General features: G+C 38.1%; 1 protein-coding gene across 3 annotated transcripts in view; it reads left to right on the top strand.

The window, feature by feature from the left end:
* The window catches only part of Tbc1d12 (TBC1 domain family member 12), an 84,500-nt gene that overhangs the window by 31,458 nt on the left and 28,043 nt on the right, over positions 1–24,999 (top strand). The window contains exons 3-5 of one of the 3 annotated variants that reach the window (XM_060389010.1): positions 10,465–10,580; positions 20,947–21,029; positions 23,672–23,789. In XM_060389010.1, the coding sequence (XP_060244993.1) occupies positions 10,465–10,580; positions 20,947–21,029; positions 23,672–23,789 (317 nt within the window). The remainder of the gene's footprint in view (positions 1–10,464; positions 10,581–20,946; positions 21,030–23,671; positions 23,790–24,999) is intronic. The other 2 variants (XM_060389004.1, XM_060389018.1) reach the window with 2 other exon arrangements.

Genomic DNA, 24,999 nt, shown 5'->3' on the forward strand with positions numbered 1-24,999 from the left:
AAATAATTAAAATAGTGAGTAGTTTCTGTAGCTGCTGGTGCTTTAGAGTGCTGTGATGATCTTATGCCTGCTTACTTTGGTGTGCAGAGGAGACATGTGGGCTATTTACATTTTTAATACAAACCCAATTGAATATACATTTGTCAGTCAACGTGTAAGCTCTTAATAAAAAAGTTGTTTCAACATTAAGTGGAACTAAATACTTTTCAATAGCATTGTCATTGTTAATGGTTTCTCACAGATTGGTGTGAGAAAAATCTGGGTACCATATTAAAAATAGTATTGGATTTATAATAAGAAGGAAGCCCGGTGCGGTGGTGCACGTCTGTAATCACAGTACTCAGGCAGAGGCAGGTGGATCTTTTTGAGTTTGAGGCCAGGCTGATCTACAAAATGAGTTCAGGACAGCCAAGGCTACACGGAAAAACCCTGTCTCAAAAAACAAAACAAAACAAAATAAATAAAATAAAATGAGGATGACAGCGTTTAATCTTAAAACAAGATCTGAAGAGTTTGTAACGTATGCAACAGACATTTGTCCAATTGTGTTATTTTGTGTAAAGATGCTATCCAGAGGCTGCAGAGATGGCTGAGCAGTTAAAAATGTGTAGAGTACTGGAGTTCCTGAGTTCAGTTCCTAGCACCCGTGTCAGGTGGCTCACAACCACCTGTAACTCCAGCTCCAGGGTCTCTGATACTGTCTTCTAGACCTCATGAACACCTGTACTTATATGCACATACCACACACACATGCACCCCATTAAATATAAACAGCAGCAGGGGCTGGAGAGATGGCTCAGTGATTAAGAGAGATCTTACTGTTCTAGAGGCGTCAAGTTTGCTCCCTAGCACCTGCTTCAGGAGGCTCGCATGGTTTGTGACTTCAGCTCCAGGGACAGGGAATCTTATCACCTCTTGCTTCTGAAGGCACCCGACATACGTAACATGCATACACACACACACACACACACACACACACACACACACACACGCACGCACGCGATTAAAATTAAAATTAATTGAAAAGTAAATTAAATAATTAAAAGTAAATAAAATCTGAGCATAATAAGAGTACATGCCTATAATTCTAGTTTTTGATTTTAGGCTTTCTTGCAGGAAAAATTTGAGTTTCAGGCTCACTGAGGCTGTCTCAAAAAAAAAGGGGGGGTGGGGTGGGGGTGGGGATGGGGACTGGAGAGATGGCTCAGAGATTGAGTCTGCTCTTCCAGAAGTCCTGAGTTCAATTCCCAGCAACCACATAGTGGCTCATAACTGGTGCCCTCTTCTGGCCTGCAGGCACACATGCAGGCAACATTGTGTACATAATAAATAATTTTTTTTAAAAAGGGGGAAATAACCTTCTCTTCTAGTGTGTGTATGTGTGTATGCAGAAAGGGTCTCACTTTATAACTCTGGATAGCCCAGAACTCAAATTTAAGATGAGACTAGACTCAAACTCACAAAGATCTGCTTGCTTTTGTCACTCGGGTGCTGGGATTAAAGGCATGTATCACCTACACCTGGATTTATATATATTTTTAATGCTTACTTCATATTAAGATATTACTTTAAAATTACTTATTACATGTATGGGTGTTCTGTGTGCATGTATGTCTATGTACCACGTGTGTAACTGGTGCCCGCAGAGGTCATAAGAAGGTGTCAGATCCTCTGCGACTACAATTATAGGTGTGAGCTTCTATGTGGGTCCTCTGAAAGAATAGCAAGTATTCTTAACCACTGAGCCATCTTTCCAGCTCCTATTAAGATATACTTAAACTTTCCTGGTATTGTTTGATATGGTCTCTTGAAGCCCAGGTGGACAGGAGCTGGCTGAGGTGAAGGATGACCTTGAACTTCAGTTTCATCTGGTTCCATCTCCATACTGGCTGAGATAGGACACCTGTGTGCCCCCACCACCATGATTTTTTTAAAAATTTTTTATTTATTACAATTTGTTCACTTTGTATCCCAGCTGTAGCCCCTCCCTCATCCCCTCGCAGTCTCAGCCTCCCTCCTTCTTCTCCTCCTATGCCCCTCCCCCAGTCCACTGATAGGGGAGGTCCTCCTTCCCTTCCATCTGACCCTAGCCTATCAGGTCTCATCAGGACTAGCTGCTTTGTCTTCCTCTGTGGCCTGGTAAAGCTGTTTCCCCCTCAGGTGATCAAAGAGCCAGCCACTGAGTTCATGTCAGAGACAGCCTCTGTTCCTCTTACTGGGGAACCCATTTGGAAACTGAGCTGCCATAGGCTAATCTGTGCAGGGGTTCTAGGTTATATTCATGCATGGTCCTTGGTTGTAGTATCAGTCTCAGAAAACACCCCTGTGTCCTGATTTTTTGGTTCTGTTGCTCTCCTTGTGGAGCTCCTGTCCTCTCCAAGTCTTACTATCTCCACCTTCTTTCATAAGATTCCTTGGCTATGAGTCTCAGCATCTGCTTTGATACCCTCTGGGTAGAGTCAGAGGCCCTCTGTGGTAGGCTTGTTTTTTGGTTTTTGGAGATAGTTTCTCTATGTAGCCTTGGCTGTCCTGGACTTGCTTTGTAGACCAGGCTGGCCTCAAATTCACAGAGATCCGTCTGCCTCTGCCTCCCTAAATGCTGGGATTAGGGGACTGACCCTAGGGTTGCTAGGTAGGCAACCTACCAATTCCGCTACATTGCTATTAAGATATTCTTAGTGAATTCTTCAAACATGGCTATTTGTTAAATAGAACCACTTCGTATTTCATTTGTTTTAGAGTATGCTGTATGAAAGTTATTACTAAGACACCAAGCACATTGTTAACCTAAAAAGGCTCAGAATCTCTTCCATCATAAACTTGTGTGTGTGCATGTATGTGTGTGCATGTTCATATATATATACATAGTGTGAAATTAACTTTTGTTTAGCTGAGTGTGGGGACTCACAGCTGCATTGTTTATACTCAGTAGCCTGAGGCAGCTAGGTTGCTATTAGTTTTGCCATTAGTTTGGGGCTAGCCTGGATTACTTAGGCAGGAGGGCTACAAAGTGAGACTGTTGAAAAAAAAAAAAACTATTAAACTATCAAAACTTAGATCTATAGTTCTTCTAGATCAAATTCTCCTTCAAGAGGCCCAACAGTGGTCTTGCTATTAAAGGTTTGTTAAAGTATTCCTTTCTTTTCTTTTTCACATTTTTCATGTGTGTTGTACATATGTGTGCATGTATGTGTGGAGGCCAGAAGACAATTTGGGGAGTCCATTCTCTCTTTTTGTCATGTGGGTCCTGGAGACTTAGATTGTCAGCTTGGCTGTAAGCACCTTTACTTCCCATGGACCTCCTTCTATGTGTCCCTTCCTCTTGTTTTAAATCACTCTGCTGTCCTCTTTCCTGAAACTGTTTTTGTTTTTTTTTTTTGTTTTTCCAAAACGTGTGTTTTAACAGACAGGTACCAGGTCAGTTACCTAGTGATCAAGCTCCAAGCCACAAGAGCATTGGTAGTACTCTTGTTGAGGATGATCATATGTGTTCTCTTGCAGGTGTGAAATTCCTGCTTGTGGCCTTTTGAACCATTGGTGAGCCATATTAAAAGTTGAGTTTCTAGTATTTTAATTATATTGTTATTCACTTGACCTGGATTTCTGGCTTTTCTAAGTTGATAGATAAAAGTTAGGATATAGTTAGTTTGTCTCTACCTCCAAACTTCAAGTGGGAATGATTTCAAATGAGCATATAAATAATTATAATATAGTTGGACCCTAGATCGACCATACCCTTTTCAATCTTCATTTCAATAGGACTTGTTTTTTTATTAAAAAATAAAGTGTGTGTGTGTGTGTGGCATTATTTCTTTGTTGCTGTCCTTCATGTGAAAATGAAACTTTTGTACTTGGATGATAGCCCAGGTTTGTTATTAATGCTTATGCCAGTCTCTGAAAGAAGTTTGAATAGATTAATTAAATCGTGTTAATGGAATTTTCCTGCAAGGAAAAATGTTTAAAAATACTGACTTCTGGGCTGAGATGTAGTTCAGTTGGTAGAGCACTTGCCTAGCATGCACTAAGCGCTATGCCTCATAAAGCAGGTGTGGTGGTGCATGCCTGTCGTCCCTGCACTCACGGTGGGGAGGGCAAAAGGAGGGGACAGGAGCAGCTACATAGTGAGTTCCAGCCAGCCTACTCTACCTGAGGCTCTGTCTTGAAAAAAAGATCAACCTGCTTACTTAAGTATTTGGTTTTAGACAAGTCTTTGCTTTTTGTCAACAAGTTCATTGATTTTAATTAATTTTGTTTAAATATAGATATGCTTTGCATAAGATTTGACTAACTACTGCAAAAATAATGTTCTTCAGTACTGTTAAGTTGTCCAGGGTCTGCTCTATGTTAAGAGTTTATTCCTGAAAAGTCCTTAAACTTTTACACGTGTAAATGTTTTTCTTTATATTTTGTCACCTAGAAAGGGAAGTGAGTAACTTCCTTTCTGTGTTTTTCATTCATAAACTATTACGTCTTTCTGTTTATGAATGTATAGATTTCTTTAAAGTATATGTGACTTGAATATTGGGAGAAGAACTCAAAGCAGTTCTGGGCTTATACTTGCTGAAGGGGGGATATTAACCCTAACAGAAAAAAGTAATATGAGAGAAAGAGAGAGAGGGAAAGGGAGAGGGAGAACAAGCTAACAAATTAAATGGCTAAGAACTTGAACATCAGTTTTTCCCCATAATCAGAAAAGTCCTGGAAATAATTTACAGTTTGAAAATACTCTGTTTTGATCATCTTAATCCAGGTCCTCTTTCTTATTTATCTTCTTTAGGTGTACAGATTTTAGTATGTTTATCCTATCTTATAGGTCTCATACCCACTTATAAGTGAGTATATACTGTGTGTGTCTTTCTGCTTCTGGGATACCTCACTCAGGATGATCTTTTCTAGATCCATCCATTTGTCTGCAAATTTTATGATTTCCTTGTTTTTAATTGCTGAGTAGTATTCCATTGTGTAAAAGTACCACAATTTCTGTATTCATTCCTCCGTTGATAGACATTTGGATTATTTCCAGGTTCTGGTTATTATGATCAATCCTCACTTAGAAAGACAAATGGGATGGACATTGGAAGTAGGAGAAAACAAGTAACAGGACAGGAGCCTACACAGAGGGCCTCTGAAAGACTCTACCTAGCAGTGTATCAAAGCAGATGCTGAGACTCATAACCAAACCTTCGGCAGAGTACAGGGAATCATATGAAAGAAGGGGGAGTTAGTATGACCTGGAGAGGACAGGAGCTCCACAAGGAGCTAATCTATCTGGGCACAGGGGTCTTTGATGAGACTGTATTTCCAATCAAGGACCATGTATGGATATAATCTAGAACCCCTGCTCAGATGTAGCCCATGGTAGCTCAGTATCCAAGTGGGTACCCTAGTAAGGGGAAAAGGGTCTATTTGTGACATGAACTCAATGGCTGGCTCTTTGACCTCCCCCCGTACCCCTAAATTGAGGAACAGTCTTGCTAGGCCACAGAGGTGGACATTGCAGCTAGTCCTGAAGAAACCTGATAAGCTAGGGTCAGATGGAAGGGGAGGAAACCTCCCCTATCTGTGGATTTGGAAAGATGCAAGGAGTTGATGAGGGAGGGAGGGTGGGATTGGAAGGGAATGAGAGAGTGAGCTACAGCTGGGATACAAAGTAAATAAATTGTAACTAATATTAAAAAAAAAAAAAGACATGTGCCACCTTACCAGGCTTGAAAAAAAAAAAAAAAAGAAAAAGGTGATAGCGGGTAGTGAGGACAGACAGAATGGAGGCAAAAGACATGTGGGTCCTGAGAGAGAATCTAAAGTTGTTTTCTTGGTTTTAATTATGTCTCGATTTTTTTCTTTTTTTTTTTTAAAGTGAGTAAGTCCATTAAAAGTTTTATGATTTCATGGTTTAAAAAATAAAAAAGAAAATACTCTATTTTTATTTCTTAGTAGTTTGAATATCAAAGTTACATGAAAGTTTTGATTCTATAGCTATCTCAGACTTCTATATTAGGTTTGTCTTAAGATCAGGCTTAAGACAATTGTTCTAACAGTGCCAGATAATGTTTATTGTAAGGCACTGCTGTGTACAGACAATGATGAAATTTTCTGGGCTAATTTTAATTAAGCTTTAACTTATATATTTTTTCCCTCCTGATGTATAGATTATGGAGTAAAACTTGGGATCAGCAAAGACATTGTAATTGACCAAATCCTTTTCACTTGGAAGTTTCCCTGCCTTGTAGCAAGTTGTATTAGAGTCCATTTGTCCTGCTATTTTTTTTTCTTTTCGGGCCCAATATTTTACTTTTTAAAAGATTAACCTTTATTTTTATATGCATGAGTGTTTTACCTACATGTATGTCTACGCACCATGTATCTGCAGTGCATGTGGAGGCTAGAGTAGGGCATCATATCCCCTGAGACTTGAGTTACAAGTGGTTGTGAGCTGCCATGCGGGTGCTGAGAATCGAACTCAGGTCTTCTGCAAGAGCAACCGATGCTGTAGCCACTGAGACATCTTTCTAGTCTTCATGGTTTATTTCTTAAAAGATACTTTTGTAAGATTTCAGCTGGACCTTTTTTTCTGATAGGTTCTTTTAGCTATAGAATCCAAGGCATGATGTACTAGAATATTCAGTTATAGCAACTGAATGTGTGGCTTTGGGAAACTATAGGTCTTTTCTCTAGCAGAGCTGGATTGACAAATGTCTTGAACTGATCCTAGGTTCTTCCTTAAGATCATCTTGCTTTCACTTCAGTGAATGTATAATTTGCTTGATAAACATTGACTGGCATACTACACCTGATTTAGGTTCTTGGTAAAGAAATAAATATATTGGGTGGTATGTGCACTAGTAGAATTCTGTTCAGCACATAAGAATACAATTGAGCGATTTTATGCAATTATGATATGTGAATTATGTATTATTGTGAACTAGTCAGAACTGAGCGAGTAGACAAGAGAAAGCCTTTTTAGATACAGGAAGCTGAATGAGCAAATGGCAGAGAACAAGCTGTGTGTGGTTGGTTGGCTGGTGTGTTCGGTATTGCCATATAAATCAGCTCACAAGGAGCAAAAGTTTGTATTAGTTCATGGTTTCAGCCCGTGGTAAGCTGTCTCCATTTCTGGCATGTGGTTAGACAGACACTGTAGTGGGGAACCTGTGATCAAAATTGGTTATGAAGCCCAGTGACATGGCTCAGTGGGTAGAGGCATCTGTTGCCAAGTCTGATCAAAGTGAGTTTGATCCCCACCGCTCATACTGTGGAAGAAGAGAACTGATGCAAGTTGTCCTCTAACTTCACATGCTTCTGTGCATATACACGCAGGTATACATAAAAAATAAATAAATAAAATGCTATAAAAGTGTGAGAGAGTGTGTGTGTGTATGTTGTGAAATGAAGGGCTAGAAATTTTAAGAAAGAAAAGAAAAGCTGGCCGGGCAGTGATCCTAGCATTTAGAAGGCAGAGACAGATCTGAGTTCAACACCAGCCTGGTCTACAGAGCAAGCTCCAGGACAGCCAAGGCTACACAGAGAAAACCTGTCTCAAAAAGCCATTCACCTTCCTGAATGTAAGAAGGCTTTTTTTTATCATGTTTCCTACTCAGTTCTAACTAGTTCATGTAGTACATAGTGCATATGTAGACAGACAAGCGGACAGATGGACAAATGGAAGGAAGGAAAGAAAGAAAAAGAAAAGCTGCTCATCTCACAGCAGATGAGGAAAAGATCTCCAGCATTTGCTTCTTTGAGGGCATGACCTCAGTGACCTAACATCTGCCCACAGGCCCTACCTCCAACAGGTTGCATACCTCCTTACATTGTACAACAGACTAGTGACTAAGTCTTTTACATGTGAGTTAAGGTGACATTTAAAATTCAAACAATAACAGCTGTCATATAAGTGATGTAGAATAGCTATAAGGTTAAAAAATTAGATTTTATCCAAAATACCTTTAAATAAGGTACTGAAACATCAAAAAATGTTAGACGTAGCATACAAATTAAAATAGTAGGTTTGTGTATATGGACATAAAGTTATATTGTAACAGTCAGTCATTCTGCTTCTCAAACACAGTATTATTTGCATTACTGAGAGAATGTGTTAAGAATACAAATCTTGGTCCTGTAGATACAGCGCAGTGGTTAAAAGCACTGGCTCCTCTCTCAGAGGACTTGATTGCCATCACTCAAATGGTGGCTCACAAATCTGTAACTCCAGTTCTGTGGAATCCTCTGCCCTTTTCTGGCCTCTACAGGCATTGCATGCACAAGGTGACAAGACATCAATGCAGGCAAAACACCAGTACACATTATTTTAAAATATCTAGGAGTCTGAGTCTACCGCAGAAGGCATCTGAAAGACTCTACCTAGCAGCGTTTCAAAACAGATACTAAGACTCATAACCAAACCTTCGGCAGAAGGGAAGTTAGTATGACATGGAAAGGATAGGAGCTCCACAAGGACCAAATATATCTGGGCACAGGGTTTTTTTCTGAAACTGTTTCTCCAACCAGGGACCATGTATGGATATAACCTACAACCTTTGCTCAGACAAAGCTCGTGGTAGCTCAGTAACCAATTGGTTTCCCATAGTAAGGGGAACAGGGACTATTTCTAACAGGAACTCAATGGCAGGCTCTTTGACCTCCCCACCTCCCAAGGGAGGAGCAGTCCTGCTAGGCCACAGAGGAGGACTTTGCAGCCAGTCCTGAAGATACCTGATAAAACAGGGCCAGACGAAAGGGGAGGAGGTCCTCCCCAATCCGTGGACTTGGAAAGGGGCAGGGAGAAGCTGAGGGAGGGAGGGTGGGGTTGGGAGGGAATAAAGGAGTGAGATACAGCTGGGATACAGAGTTAATAAAATGTAACTAATAATAATAATAATAATAATAATAAAGTATCTATCTATCTGTACACACACACACACACACACACACACTCACACACACAAGTTTTGCCTGGCATGGTGGCATACGTTTTAAAATCCCAGAACCTGAGAAGCAGAAGTAAACAGATCTCTGTGAGTTCAAGGCCAGCCTGGTCTGCATAGTGAAACTCTACATACTGACTTAGGGCTGCATCGTAAGAACTTGTCAAAAATGTGTGTGTGTGCACGTGGTGTGCACGCACACAAATGTTCATGGTATACGTGCTGAGGTCAGAAGACAACTTGATGGAGTCAGGTCCCTCCTTCCACCGTGTGGGTCTTCATCTCTCTAGTTTTGCTGTATCATCTTTTTATGGTTAGTAAGTCTCTGCTGAATTCATTTATTTATTTATTTTCAAGTTGATCATTATCTCGTTAAATATAAGATGTTCATATTCTACATTGTCATGATTCAATAGAGAGAAATGCTTAGAGTTAGAAAATATGTAATAATCATCCAAAAATTATAGGCTATGTTAGCTAAGCACCAGTGAGTGAAACTTCTGGCTGCTTTAAGTGTTTTTAACTTTAATTTTCTTCATATAAATCAATGTCTTTCATAATTGCAAGGTAACTTTCAAAAGCTGTGTGTGTGTCTGCACCGCACAGTGTGCGTGTCCATGCAGATGCCTGCAGAGGCTGTCAGAATCCGCTGGAACAGGGTTCTGGGGGGTTATCTGCTTACCGTGGGGCTGGCATCTGAGCTATTACATTTTGCAAGAGCAGCAGGTACTCTTTAACTGCCGAGCAATCTCCCCAGACCCAGGTTCCTTTTTCTTTTTTTAAAGGAAAAAAGTATGAATCATAGAAATTATAAGTGAATAAGCTTATTACTTATTTTTGGCCAATTTTTAAGAATGGATTTTATAAAATTATAAACATTTCTTTTAAAATTCTCAAATGGAGAAATTGAAATGATTTTACAAAAAATATATTAACACTGTATCTTTTAATAGAATATCAGATTCAGTGAATAAAAGGAATATTATAATAAAAACCGTTTTTTCAATTTAATTTAGTGTATTGCTATAATTTTGGATATGATGCATTGGTAACTTGTTTAAAATTAGATTAAAGAGGTATACTTATAAGCCTAGACTGTCTTCTCTTGGAATGTCTATATCTGTAGTAGTAAAATTCACAAAAGCCTGAAGTCTAAAACCACCATTTTAGTAAAATCTCAGTTTCCCCTTGAGAGAGTTCTTTTGAGCGTGACAGTTGGATTCTCTATAAAGTAATCCTTGTAGATTAGTCAAAGCTTAGGTAGATGGTACTACCAAGGGCAATAAAACAAAGGGTCCCCAAGACCATACCCAGTTCATCTGTAGAATATTTCTGTCATTCTTTCTCCTAATACATTTTGGTACTTTTTATGTAATATAAATTCATAATTTGGGCTACTCCAGGAAACAAAAAAGAAATTTATTTCTTTTCATCATATTTTGTATGTGTTATAGCATAATGCCCTTAATAATACAGGCTTAATAATACATACTGAAAATTAGAAAAATACCTACATAAATTATATCCTTATTTGCTCCAGGAGTATGAAGCACGAACAGGGAGGACCTGTAAAGTACCACCTCAGTCTTCAAGACGTAAGAATTTTGAGTTTGAGCCACTTTCTACCACTGCCCTGATTCTTGAAGACCGACCATCGTAAGTATTTAGTGATCATTAGGTGCATTATTTATACTTAAACTTAGGTTTAATTATTCTCACTGTTTCACTTAACATAGAACTTAAATACAGGATGGAATTTATTTGCTTTGTTTTAAGATAGACTCTCATTTAGCCCAGGCTGTCCTTGAACCTAGTATCTTCCTGCTGTACCTTCCAGTGTTGGAATTATAAACATGCATCACCATGTATCCTAAAACAAATAGGATAAAATATACTGATATTCAGACTTTATCTATACAGTTTCACTATGTAGTTCTGGCTGTTCTAGAACTTACAATGTAGACCAGGCTGGCTTCAAACTTACAGATATCTGCTTACTGAGTGCTGGGATTAATGGTGTGTGTTACCACACCCAGCCCCTATAAAAAAAAAAATCTTTATTCTTTCCAGGAATGATAATGTATACCTGTAATCCCTTCTCTCCAGGAGGCTGAGGTAGGAGCATCACTTGAAACCAAAATGTGTGGTAAGGCTGGGAGATACATACATGCATAAGTACATACACAAAGAGAAACATACAGATACAGATATACACACGCGCACACACAACCCAAGACTTTAATCTCAGAACTGTACCGCCACCACTAAAACCAACTTGTTTTTTATGTCTTTCTATTTCCAGTGTTATTTATCTAGGGCAAGTATTGTTAGAAGAATTATTTTCATTTTGATGTTTAATATACCTGAACTTGCCTTTTATATCATACAACTACTAAGTTTCAGTCAGCTCCTTTACTGTTATTAAGAATCTGTTCGTGGGCTGGAGAGATGTCTTAGTGGTTAAGAGCACTGGCTGCTCTTTGACCCAGGTTCAATACCTTGTACCCACATGGCAGCTCAGAAACATCTGTAACTCTAGTTCCAAGTCCTCTTCTGTCCTCTGTGGGTACCAAGCATGCACAGACACACATGCAGTCAAAAAGTCATTCACAAAATGATATAATTTTTAAAAATCTATTCTTAGGGGTTAGGCTACAGTTTAGGGATAGAGTGTCTATTTAAAATGTTCAGGGCCTTAGGTTCAATCCCCAGCAAGAATCTATTGTTTAATGACAGAAAAACATTTCAAATGTTTTTCTTCCCATTTCTGCCCCCCCCTTTTTTGTAGTCTCCACAGTGTTGCTATTATTCAGAATAATGCCTAACTTTTTTTTTTCAGGAAAAAAAAATACATCCCTGCTAAAGCAATACTATTTGTTTCTTAGTCTCTTTTCTCCTCTCTGAGTCTCCTGGGTATGTTTTTGTGTTAGAGGTTTTTGTTTGTTTGTTTGTTTTTTGTTTTTTCCTTATTCCTTAGCATCTTGCCACTTTGGTGTTCTGTGTATTACCTTGTTGAGCATAAATATAAAATCTGTAGCGAAACAAAAGTAGAATATTTTGTAGATGCTTTCAAAGAAGATAGACTAGATTTATAAGTACATTTAAGACTAAAAAATCATGGCCTATACAACTTTTAAATTGGATAGATGTGGGTGTAAGAATGATCTGGACATAATATATGTCTTCCCATGGATCACTACAGTTGATTGGACTGATCAGTTTGGCTAGGCAGATGTCTTTCCCTTATCCCTCTACCTGTGTTGAAGGGTTCCTGTAGGTATTGCCACTGGCAGGAAAGCAGACTCTAGAGAGAAGGGAGGTGGGAGGGGGAGAGAGAGAGAGAGAGATGAAAACTTGGTGGGGGGGTTGTGAAAACTCAGACCAGGGCCATTTTTGGACACTAGGTCAAGACCTCCAGGGACTGACCCTTATTTTCCTTACACATTTAAACATAGTAGAACTTACGACCTGTGACCTTTACAGTAAGAATGAATTCTATTGTCTCATAACAGAGCTCATGTCTAGAACCTAAAGAAAGATCTGTGATGAACATAAAGATAGATTCTGTTGGTCAAAGATGCAAAGTACATGAGACCTCTTTCATAGGGGTGTGTTCTGTTTACTTGAGAGACAGCTCTGGATTAGGGTCAACACCAGTGCTCAGAGTATTGGGGGATTTAGGAAGGCTGGTTCATAGAAGAGCAAAAAGATCCATTGGGCTGATTTACCACTTTTCACCCTGGCATTTTTGTTCATTTCCTGCCACTGAAGAAAATTGGCCCACATGATTGACAATCCGGGTTTTTCTAGTGCTTATCCCTACCCTCACCTCTGAGACAGGGTATCTCTGTGTGGCCCTGGCTGATCTAGGATACTCTCTGTAGACCAGGCTGGCCTTGAACTCAGAGATCTTCCTGCCTGTACCTGTCCTGGGATTATCCAGTGCTTACTCTAAGACGTGCTTCCTACACATGTGTCTTTCCTAAGCAGTGGCTTGGTTGAAGAGCATGACCTAATGTGATAGAGGAGGACAAGTATTTAAGTAGTTACACTCCTGTGCTAGAACCTCCAAAGGAATTCTTAATTTAGTAAGTTTATTCTCAATACTTTTTCCATTGATTTATTATTATTTTTTAAAGCATTTTAGGAACCTGGTAATGGGAGCTAGGAGTACTGACTCACAGCTGTTATTCCAGCACTTGGATGTTTGAGGCAAAACTATTGCTGTGAGTTGGAGGCTACCCTATGCTATATAGTGAGATTTGTGCCAATCCTGGGGTATGCAGTGAAATTCAGCTTTGTCTTCCCTCTCCCCCACTCCCTATAATTAGTAATGAGACCATGCAAAAGTTTCATTTCAGATTTCTAAGTATAAAAATGAAACAGGCTAATTCCAAGATTCCTTTCTTAGAAGAGTCATTTGCAGAAGAGCAAGAATGATTAGATAAGTAAGGAAAAATATTTGATTGAGGATCTTTAGATAGACTCCTGACTAGGTAGCTAGCTTGAGTTTCCATCCTAAGCTTCTAAAATTCATATAAAATAGAACATGCATTTTACTAAGAATATAATTTTTTTTTTCTCACAAGAAGCTTATACAGTGTTTGGAACAAAACCTTTTCACCTTAGTCTTTTATATTGTACATACCTCTTTCTGTCATGCTTTATTACCTTTGCTCATGTTAGTGACTTCACTGGAATGCAGCCTCTTTATTTGTGCTTCTTCTCACGTTTCCATTCTTTTAAGTGCTAGGATGTATCTTTATGATAAGTCTTTGTTGACATTTTTCCTCTTACAGTAATATTTAATTTTAAAAATTTACCGTTATTTACTTAGTTTAGTTTATGTGTATGGATAGTTTGCCTGCATGTGTGTCTAGTGCCTGCTGAGGCCAGAAGAAGAGATTGAGTCCCCTGGAACTGGAGTTGCAGTTATGAGCCGTCATGTAGGTGCTGGGAACCAAACCAGTGCTTTTAACCTCTGATTCATCTCTCCAGCCCCTATATTTACTTCTTTAATCTTTTATGGCAGCTTGCATAAACTTCTTGAAATAATATGATTTGAAATTGGCTTGAAATAATATGGTATACATAGTAATAGTTTATAATCTCAGTCTATCAAAATGTATAAACACAGCAAAAAGGAATGTTCTGGTTTTTATTCTATTGGTCTAAAATTAATATAGTAATTAATTAAAATAAGTATTGGAACTGTTCCCCCACATCACCACCATGTATCTGGTCATCTATAATCTAGAGGCTAGATGTGATATTTGATCTCTATTCTGTTCAATTCTGAGTTGCTATAAGGAATTCTTCCTAAATTTGAATGAGGCTGTTTTAGAAGGGAAATGATTTATGTGACTTATATAAATGTCATTTAAACCAACAGTGTCTTTAAAGGGTGTTTGAATATGGGGGTGCTTAATTACTCATCGCTTCTCTCTACTTCAGTGAGTTGAAAATAGGTATAGAGAACTGAGGTAAATGAAAGTTTAAAGTTCTGAAGGGAAAACCAGATGGTATTTCTTGGGTACAGTCCAGAGTACTTTGTGACAGATATCATTTATCCAGTCTTAGGCCGAGATGCTGGAACAGAGACCTTAGTAATTTTGTAGGTTGGTTTGTTTTCTGTTCGTGGATGCAAACAGGTTCAAGTTAGCCTGTTTCTGTTTTGAGATGGGGCCTTATTATATAACCCAGGGTGGCCTAGAACTCACTTGGTAGACAGGACTGACCTTAAGCTGACAGAGATCCACATGCCTCTGCCTTCTGAGTGCTGGCTTACTTTTGAATTCAACTTACTGTAATGGGATTTTCTTAACTATGAGAACAGTCACCTGAGAAGAAAGAGGGAGCCTCAGCTGAAGGATTATCTCTAGCAGACGAAAGATTATCTCCAGCAGACTGGCCTGCGCACACATCTGTGAGGCAGTTCCTTAGTTACTGATTACTGCAGGAGAGTCCAGCCCCTTGTGGACAGTGCTGCCCCTGGCGGGTGCTTGTAGCAGAAAGCAGGCTGAGCATTAGCTGAAATAAACGCTTTCCTCTCTAAGTTGCTCTTGGTCAGGAGGATCACAGCAAGAAGAACACAAACTCAAGCATTGTTCTTGCAGAAAGCCTATTCTTTTTGTTCCCAGCACCCTTATGAAGTGGCTACAACTGCCTGTAACTCTAGTTTTCCTGAGAATGTGATGTCCTCTGGCCTCTGTGGGCACCTGCACACACAAGGTGCACATAAACTCACAGAGGCACACATACAGATGTATAAAAATAAATCTTAGAAAAAAAGAAGCAGTAATTCTTCGTAAGCACGGAAATTGATGTTGGAAACTTTCTCTTGCATGAACAGATGTGATATGTGAGAAGTTTCTTTTCCGAAGGAAATCTGTGATTGGGTCTTCTTTTTACCTCTCTTGTTTCCGTCCTGTTAGATAAATCCGGAGGCACTGAGTGCAAGGGTTTCTTCTTCCATTATATAGGTTTTTATGGTTGAAACTTTTCTTTACAGATGGAGCATTGATACCATTTCATCACCTGAAATCTCTTTTAGAAGATTTCAAATCCAGAACCTTCTGTAAATTCAGCCTTTTATTTTGTGTCTGCCTTTTCCTCTACTAATCTAAGAATCAAGAAATCAAGACATCCTTAAGAAATATGATGCATCTAGATACACTAATATGTTGCTGCGTGTCTCTTTAATTTGTTAAAGAAAAAAACAATAAAAACAAAACATTGATACTTACAACACTTTTTTAAAAAGTGCCAGTGGGTAGAATTGCTTCCATTTTTCTTCTAACAACTTCTTTATCACTTCAACAACAGCTTCTTTGATGCAGGTCTTACTACATGGCTCAAGCTGATTTAGAATTTGTAACGGTTCAGCCTCAGTTCCTGAGTGTTGAGGCTACGAGTGCACTAATACCGAACTGAATAACAGATCTGAATTGTGCTAGTGAAAAGTAGCTACGGTGGTATGAACGCATGTTCCAGAGGCTCTATTTCTGTGAAGAGACACCATGACCAAGACAGCTCTTTTTAAAGAAAGCATTTAATTGAGGCTTCTTACAGTTGCGGAGGTTTAGTTTTTTTTACCATGGCAAGGAGCATGGCAGCACACAGGCAGACACGGTGCTGGAGAAGCTGAGAATTCTACATCCAGGTCTGCAGACAGCTGGGAAAAACGCTGGGACTGGCTTAGGCTTTTGAAACACCTACTTCAACAAAGTCACACACCTAATCCCTCTAGGGTAGCTGAGTCTTTGGGGACCATTCTCATTCAAACTACCACTCATTTAGGTGTGTCCTTGTTGGAGAAAGTATGTCCCTGGAGGTGGGCTTTGGGGTTTCAAAAGCCCACACCAGGCCTAGTCTCTCTCTCTCTCTCTCCCTTTCTTTCTCCCTCTGTTCACTTCTTCCACTCACCCTCTCTTCCCCCTCCCAACTTGTAGATGAGGACATAGCTCCCAGCTGCTGCTTCAGCACAAAGAAAACCACTGTGCTCCTCTGCCATAACAATAATGGACTAAACCTCTGAAGTTGTAAGCCAGCCCCAAAATAAATGCTTTCCTTTGTAAGAGTTGCCTTGGTCATGGTGTCTCTTTACAGCAATAAAACACTAAGACAGTAACACACCAAAATACAGGTTTTAATGTACCGCTTTGGAAAGCAACAAATGTTCACACCATGACGTACATTTAATGTATGCTTTTGGGTATCTGATAATAATTTCTTGGATTGACTTTGTAATTTGCACTCTTGTAAGAGGTAAGAATCATATCTTAAGCCCAGCTCCCTCTCTTCCCTCAAGAGTGCTAAGTCCTATTTTTTTAAACTTATTTTATTTTGTGTGTATGAGTGTTTTGCCTGACTCTGTATCTTGAGCACATGAGTGTCTGGTCCCTGCAGAGCCAAAAGAGGGTATCAGATCTCCTGTATCTGGAGTTACAGATAATTGTGCTGCCATATGGATGCTAGAAATCAAACCTGGGTCCTCTGGAAGAGCCAGTACTCTTTACTGCTAAAACACCTTTCCAGCCCTCGCACCACACCCTACCCCTGCCCCATTTATTTAGTTCTTCAGACAGATGTAAAAGTTAGTGAACTTTTAGTAAAAACTAAATAAATAAGATAAAATAAAAAACTCTAATATTCTATGTGTGTACTGTTTATTGTAATTTTTTTTCTGTATAGCATATAGTTACCTAGCAGTTGTACTGAAGCTCTCCTCTTCTTTAAAATGTCAAAGATTGGTGACACTCAGAAGAGGCAGGGTGATCTCTCTCAGTTCAAGGCCAGCCTGTTCTATATAGAGACTGTAGTGACTCTATAGTGACACTGTCTCAAAAATAAAACAACAACAACAATAAAGATTGATAGGATATTTACTATTTGGTTGATTCAACTTTGTATTTTAATAGTTGAATAGCTATTATGCATTAGAGTTTTTCATGTTTGATAACTGGAAAAGTCAGCACCAGAACTTTGAATTTAGTAGTAAGCCATATTGTTTTAGGAGTTTGTATCTAATACTTATTTTGAAAAGTTGTTTTCAGGACACCATAACTGAAATGGAAAAAAAAAATGCGATTTAAGATTGCCTGCAAACATCAGTTTCCTTACTAGTGTGTAAGTGGCAGGTTAAAAGCATCAGAATATTTGCCAGTCTCTAGTTCCCGGTCATGATGACATGGACTGCCAGGGTCTTTATTCTTCCAGACTTCTGTATGGTATCATTCTCCATCTGCTGGAAGGTTCCTTTAATGTTTCTCTTAGTGCTTTTATGTTGGCACTTCTCTCCTTCCATTGTGGGTTCTGAACTCAGGTTGCCTGCCTGAAACGACAAGCACTTTACCCACTGAGACACCCAACCCTACAAATATATTTTTGAATTTTCATATGCCTAATTACTAACTCTGTAAAGACACTGACTGGATAAAGTAAAATATGTAAGGGATTAGCTATCAAACTTGTAGGGAGAATGTTATTTTAAAATTCTAGTAAAAGGAAACCAGATTGATAGTTTGTTACAAAGGTACACTTATACTTACTAAGGACCTAAGAATTCTACTTCTCAGTATTTACTCAGGAGAAATGAAAGTAGATGCCCAAAAACTTGATAATAGTTCTTTATGTTAGGTTTATTCATGAAAGCTCCGTACTGGAAACAACCACCCAAAAGTCCATCTATGCGGATAAATACAGGGAATACTTCTCCACAGTTAAAAGGAAAATGTTACATACATCACTGTTTAGAAGAAGGACATTCCCAACCATTCTATTTTACCAATAAAGACTCAGGAGCCAGATCTTGGGGTGAAAACCTGCTAGCTCAGTGAAGCAGAGGAAACACCCAGCTCATCTTCCTTTTTAGCTCTGGTCCAGATGGAAAAAAACCCAAAAGGCTCACTAGCTCAACTGACAGTCCAGGGGGAAAAGGTCAAAAAACCCAAGATGGAAGGCTTGCTAGCTCAAAGCCCAAAAACCCAGGGAGCTGAGGAGCTGAAGGCTAACCTAAAAAGCAGAGCTTGGGCTAAAAGCTCCGATTCCTCTACTTGCTGTATTAAATACCCCTCAACTCAAAGTTCCTCCTTCTCTTTAATCTGTGTCAGCTGGCTTCTTGCTCTGCCTCTTGACCTAGGGTTAACTTTATTAGATCTGGTATACAGAGAGCTCTTGGATTAAACGTGTGTGCTAGGGCTAAGTGAACCACTCCATAATCACCTGTTTACAATAAACAGGACGTTCTAGGGTTAAAAGTGTATGTTAGGGCTCAACCAAACCAAACAATAAACAGGGTTTTACAGTTCAAAAATTTGGGGTTCACAATGGGATCAAATATCCTACAACACATCACAGACAACTTTAAAACTTGGTTGAATAAAAAGAAAGATTTATACACGAAGTTAAGCACGGTGAAACATACTTCCAATCCTAGTGTGCAGGAGGTTAAAGCAAGAGGATTGAGAGTGCAAGGCAGACCCTGTGAAAAAAGAAACGACACAAGAAAATGTAATGATTAGCTGGATGGCAGTGGTCAGGAGGCAGAGACAGGTGGATCTCTGCGTTGGGGACTAACCTGGTCTACAGAGTGAGCTCCAGCACATCCAGATCCATACAGAGAAACCTTGTCTTTAAAAAAACAAATCAAACAAGCAAAAAAGAAATTGTAATGGCAATAAACCTAGTATGTAGTAATAGAAATCAAATATGGGATTTTATAAGATGAGATATAATATTTGGTAAATAAAAGTCCTAAGTAAATTTTGTTTGTATCTTGCTTGGTATGTTGGCTGTATGTATTATATATTTGTCAAAAACCATCCTGTTTTTTTAAGACTTAAAAAAGAGATTTACACATGTGTTGAATGTTTGCCCACATGCATACATGTTCACTAAATGTGTGCACGTACCCATGAAAGCCAAAAGAGGGCATTGGATCCTGAGGAACTGTAATTACACATGAGCCACTGTATGCGTACCAGAAACTGATCATCAGCCTTCTTCAAGATCAGCCACTGCTTCAAACTGCTGAACCTTCTCTCCAGCCCCCTCCTTTTATCTCTGTCTCTATCTGTCTGTCTGTCTGTCTGTCAGTCAGTCAGTCAGTCCATTTATCTATTTTCTGAGGCAAGGTCTCACTATGTAGCCATGGCTGTCCTGGAATTCACTATGTAGATGAGGGAGGCCTTGTGGTCACAGAGATCCACCTGCCTCTGCCTCCCTGGTGCTGGGATTTAAGGCATGCACCGTTGTGTCTGGCTCTCATGCTACTATTTAAAAATTTTTTTTCTAATTTTTTTTCTTTTCTTTTTTTAGTGGCTGGTCAGGAACTCACTGTGTAGCCCAGACTAGCCTCAGATTCATGACAGTCCTTCTGCTTCAGCTTCCCAAGTCCTAGGATTATAAGCATGAGTTACCACACCTTGCCTCTTGTCAAACTATTCTTAAAATGTGTGTAATTTTTTAGTTGTAGGTCAAAGAGTTTATGAAAAAATAAAAATGTAAGAAGAGAGTTTAACAAATAAATATTGCCTAAGATCTGAAATGTGTAAAGATCTAACATGAGTTAATCAGATGGTTCAGTGGATAAAACCATTAAGTTTGAGAATCTGAATTCTGTCTCTGGGACCCATACAGTAGAAGGCAAGAAGAAGCAGCTCTTGCAAGTTGCCCTTTGACCTCCATACACAGCCTCCCTCCCCTTCACTTACACACGTGCGCGCGCGCACACACACACACACACACACACACATACATACATACACACAAATAAATGCAATACAGTTTTTTTTTTAAAGATTTATTTATTTCATGTATATGAGTGTTCAGTCTGCATTTACATCTGCCAGAAGAGGGAATCAGTTCACATTACAGATGGTTGTGAGCCACCATGTGGTTGCTGGGAATTGAACTCATGACCTTTGGAAGAGCAGACAGTGCTCTTAACTGCTGAGCCAACTCTCCAGCCCGCAATACAGTTTTTAAAAATAAATAAATATAGGACTGAAGAGCTCAGTGATTAGAGCATTTGCTGTTCTTTCAGAGAATCTGGGTTCAGCTCCCAACACTCATATAGGCTGCTCATACCCATCCTTAACTCCAGCCTCAGTGAATTCAACACCTTTTTCTGGCTTTGCAATCACCTGCATACACTGGACATACATACCTAAACTTGGGAATACATATATACACAAAATAAATGTATATGTTTAAATATATAAACATGAACTAGAAATGTGTATATGTACAATAAATAAGGAATCTGAATTCTGAGTTTGTTTTGAAATGGTTCTTTTTAGCCTTTCATTTATCTTTTCTTTTTTGCTGAGCCAGAGGAGACCAGGCTGACCTCACTCTGGAATTTAATACTTTCACCACTGTGTCTGCTCATTAACATTTATGGTGAAAATAACTTTTAGTTTTTGTATCTGGTTCTAAAAAAGAAATAAGTTTAAGAGTTGTTTGAAAATGTTTTTACTTTTATTTATTATTTGTATATATATTTATATTTTTAAAACAGGAACCTTCCTGCGAAGTCTGTAGAAGAAGCTTTACGTCATCGGCAAGAGTATGATGAGATGGTAGCTGAAGCCAAAAAACGAGGTATATTTGAATTCCAATGCTGTAGTTAATTTGCAAATTTTAACTATTTACTTTTATTAGGAAGATAATTCTTATTTTTCTCTAATATTTTTTTTTTTATAATTTAGGTTTATTTAGGGGTTTGTTGTTTGTTTTGGCTTAATTTTTTTGGTTGTAATTTTTTGAGGCAAAGTCTCACTATGAAGCCACTCTGGCCTTGAACTCATCTTATATTTCAGGACTTAGCCTCTCTAGATCTAGGGTCATAGGTGAGCCACCATGCCCAGGTTCAGTTTTGTTTTAAAAGAGTCTTATAAAGTTACCACTCATGAGCTTTATTCCTGTTGTTTCATTTTTATGGTGTTTTGGCTTTTTTTTTTTTCATGCAATGACAGTCACTCTTTCACTTTTACTTATAATTTTCTATATTACTGTGAGAATATAATTTGAAGCTAAAATTTGAAGTCTACTAAAGTCTCAGTGTTGTCATTTAGTTAGGTTTATAAATAAATACTCTCACTGGCACAAATTCACATTTTTATTTATTCTCTTTTCCTCCAACCCTCTGCACCAAATATATATAAGTATACTTTAACAGTGTATATAATATGTGTTGACCATAATTAGTTCAGGATAAATACTCATTTTTGCAAATATATATTTCTAATTTATTTTTGAAATATTATATTGTATATGTTTTAGTAGAAAAATATTTAACTGATTTTTTTCTCTGACTTAAGTGAATGGAGTTGTTTTAATAGCATACAGTTCTGCTTATGCTACTATTTTGGAAGTAAAGTTGTATCTTTAACGGTAGAGTAAACATAATGTATGTAAGCCCACTTACAACCTTCTAAAATGCCTAATTATTTGAACATTTGTTGAGTTTATTTTAATATATAGAATTAAAAATACTTCCTGACTTGGAGGCCAGATTAGTCTACAGTGTGAGTTCCAGGAAAACCAAGGATACAAGATAAACTTTGTCTCAAAAAAACCAAACCCAACCAAACCAAGCCAAACAAAATAACAAAATAACAAAAACATTTCTAACACAGCAAGTTACCTTTTATTGACTGCTTTACTTTGACTTTATTGTTTGATGTTTCTAGAGAAGTAGATGGTATGTGACATAGTAGAAATAATAAATTGGGAATCCGAATGTTTTAGGTTTAGCCCTATTTCACGTGGTCTTTGTTGTAATACTCTGAATAGGCCCACTGTGTTTCCTTATCTAAAACTGGAAGCATATGACTACATTAGGTTTTTAGCCTCTTATTTAACACTTTCTTAAAGACATCTTACATACAATCTGAATACATAAAACATAAATGTGGAGCCAATGCTTGGTGTCTTGCTTGCCGCTGAGTCCGTTTCAGAGGCACACATGAAACACAATTTGAAAATAGTTTGGCTAGCTTATCTCCTACAAGTTCTTGCTGGTTCTAAAATTTTTTTTAAAACTTTTTTGTTTTATTTGGTTTCGGTTTGTTTGTTTCATTTGTTTTTCAGACAAGATTCCTCTGTAGATCAGGCTGTCTTCAAACTCACCGAGATCTACCTGCCTTTGCCTCCTGAGTGCTGGGATTAAAGATGTGTGCCAACATCACCTGGCTTTATAACTTTTGATACGTAGCCCACTTTTCTCTATATTTGAGGAAACTTTCCAAAATTGTGATCTCTAGACTGAGAGGTATGTTAATTTTGTTTGTTGAGAAATTATTATTTTGACCTAATGAGTAAAATACCATGCCAAAAGGTATTTACATAGTAATAGTATCATTGGCAAAATAATTTTTAATGTCATATTGTTTATGTTGAGATTAATATAGCCATTGTATGAAAAATTGCTCCTGGTTAGTTGCTTACAGTTTTTAACTATTTCATCAACAGATTTCATTTCGTAGATTAAGTAAACAGAACTCAGTGATACAACTATCCAGGCACAGTGCTACACACCTATATTCCAGCGAGGAGGCAGTTGTAGGAGGAGGAGGTACATGTGAGGACAACTTGGTTTACATAATGAATTCTAGGCTTTCCAGGAACAGACCGTGCCCTAAGACCTGGGGCTGTAACTCAGTTGGGAGAGTGCCTGCCTAGTGTGGGTGAAGTCCTGGTCAGAACCTCAGTATTGCATAAACCAGGAGTGGTGACACACGCCAGAAAGCCCAGCACTTGGGAGATGGAAGCAGGAATATCAGGAGTTATTCTAGATATTCTAGCTTCATAACAAGTTTGAAGGCAGCCTGGAATACTTGAGACTCTGTCTCAAAAAAAAAATAATTGAAGGATATAAAAGAGAATAAAAGGAAAAGAAAGATATTGAACAGTCAGGTAGCATAGGCAGTCTTACAGAACCTTGTCTCAAGTTCTGTAAACAAAGCAAAACCCAAAAACAACCAGAAAGAAAAAGTAACATAGCAATGTCCTGGCCATTTTTAAAAATTTATTTTTGCCTTTTGTCCCTTTACTTTTGTAAGATAGAAAGTGTTACTTTAAAATGATGTTAGACAATGCTTTTGTTTTTCTTTTTCTCCCACTTTCTTTCTAATATCAGAAGATTCTTCTTGAAGCAGCCTTGTTTATAGACCTAGGTACAAAAGGAAGGGATTTTGATCTAGCTCATTTGTATTGAAATAATTCTTACTTGTTCAAAACAGAAATTAAAGAAGCACATAAAAGAAAAAGAATAATGAAAGAACGATTTAAGCAGGAAGAAAGCATTGCAAGTGCAATGGTAATTTGGATCAATGAAATACTGCCCAATTGGGAAGTAATGTAAGTAAGCAGATTTTTCCGGAAGTTTAGTGTGTCTCCAAATATTTCATCTTTTCCAAGTCTATATTATCACCTCTCAGCATGTATCTTATGCTGTAGCTAAATGATACTATTAACCATTGCCTGAAACTCTTCATGTTTATTCCTACTCTTTCATGAACTCCTCTCTTTGTTGCATCCTTTTCTTACTGACCATCCTATGTGCTGTCAGAATCTTACCAGTCCTCTGAAACCTGTGGAGTGAGTTGATTCATGAAACTTTTAGTCTTCTGAATTACCATTTTTCTTAATTCTAATATAACACTAATCATAAAAGATTCATTATTGAAAGAATTCATTAAATAGGAAAATATATTATAAGGTACATTTATCAGATGTTAAAAGTGTTTCTTAAGTTGAGTATGGTAATGTAATGCTTGTAATTCCAGAAATCTGGAGGCTGAGACAGGATTGTTGTGAAATCAGTGCCAGCCTGGGTAATAAAGTGAGTTCCAGACCAGCCAAAATTAGACAGAGAGACAGTATCTACAATTAAATAGATATGAAAGAATGAAAGGAAAGAAGAAAGAAAGACATAAAAGAAAGAAAGAAAATTAAAAAGAGTAAAAAAAGTATTTTTAAATTCTGTTCTCTTAACTAAGAAAATGTGTGATATATGATTTCCCCCTGTAAAAAGTCCTATGGTACTTTGAAGCTAATATTCTTCTTGCCTTTGTTTGTTCCTTTTTGTCTCTTTCTTGACAATATTTCTATGTATGTTTTATCTTCCTTTTGGACTGAAAGGTTGAAGGGTACCTTCTACAATGTATGTAGGATGTAAATTGACAATTTGTCAAATATTGGAAATGTTTCAGATACAGTAGACCCTCTTATCCAGTCTTTGTGAAGTTTCAGTTGCCTGTAGTCTAAAAAAATGAAAAAATTAGTTAATTAAATATAAATAAAATGTATTTATATAAATAAAAAACGTTTTAAATTTTGTGTCCTTCCAAGAAGCACAATGAACTCTATGCTGCACTGCTTTGTCCTGGCCATAAATCAGCCCTTGTCCAGCGTCACCCTGAGATATAGAATACCTGCGTATTACTCACTCAGCGGCTTTTCAGTTGCGGAGCTACTGTTATATATTGCTTCTGTTAAATAACTCCTTTACTTACTCAAGAGTAGAGATGGATGCTGGTGACTACATTTGTCAGAGAGAAGCTCTAAA

This window comes from Meriones unguiculatus, chromosome 1 (genome assembly GCF_030254825.1).
Source record: "Meriones unguiculatus strain TT.TT164.6M chromosome 1, Bangor_MerUng_6.1, whole genome shotgun sequence".
NCBI classification, from domain to species: domain Eukaryota; kingdom Metazoa; phylum Chordata; class Mammalia; order Rodentia; family Muridae; genus Meriones; species Meriones unguiculatus.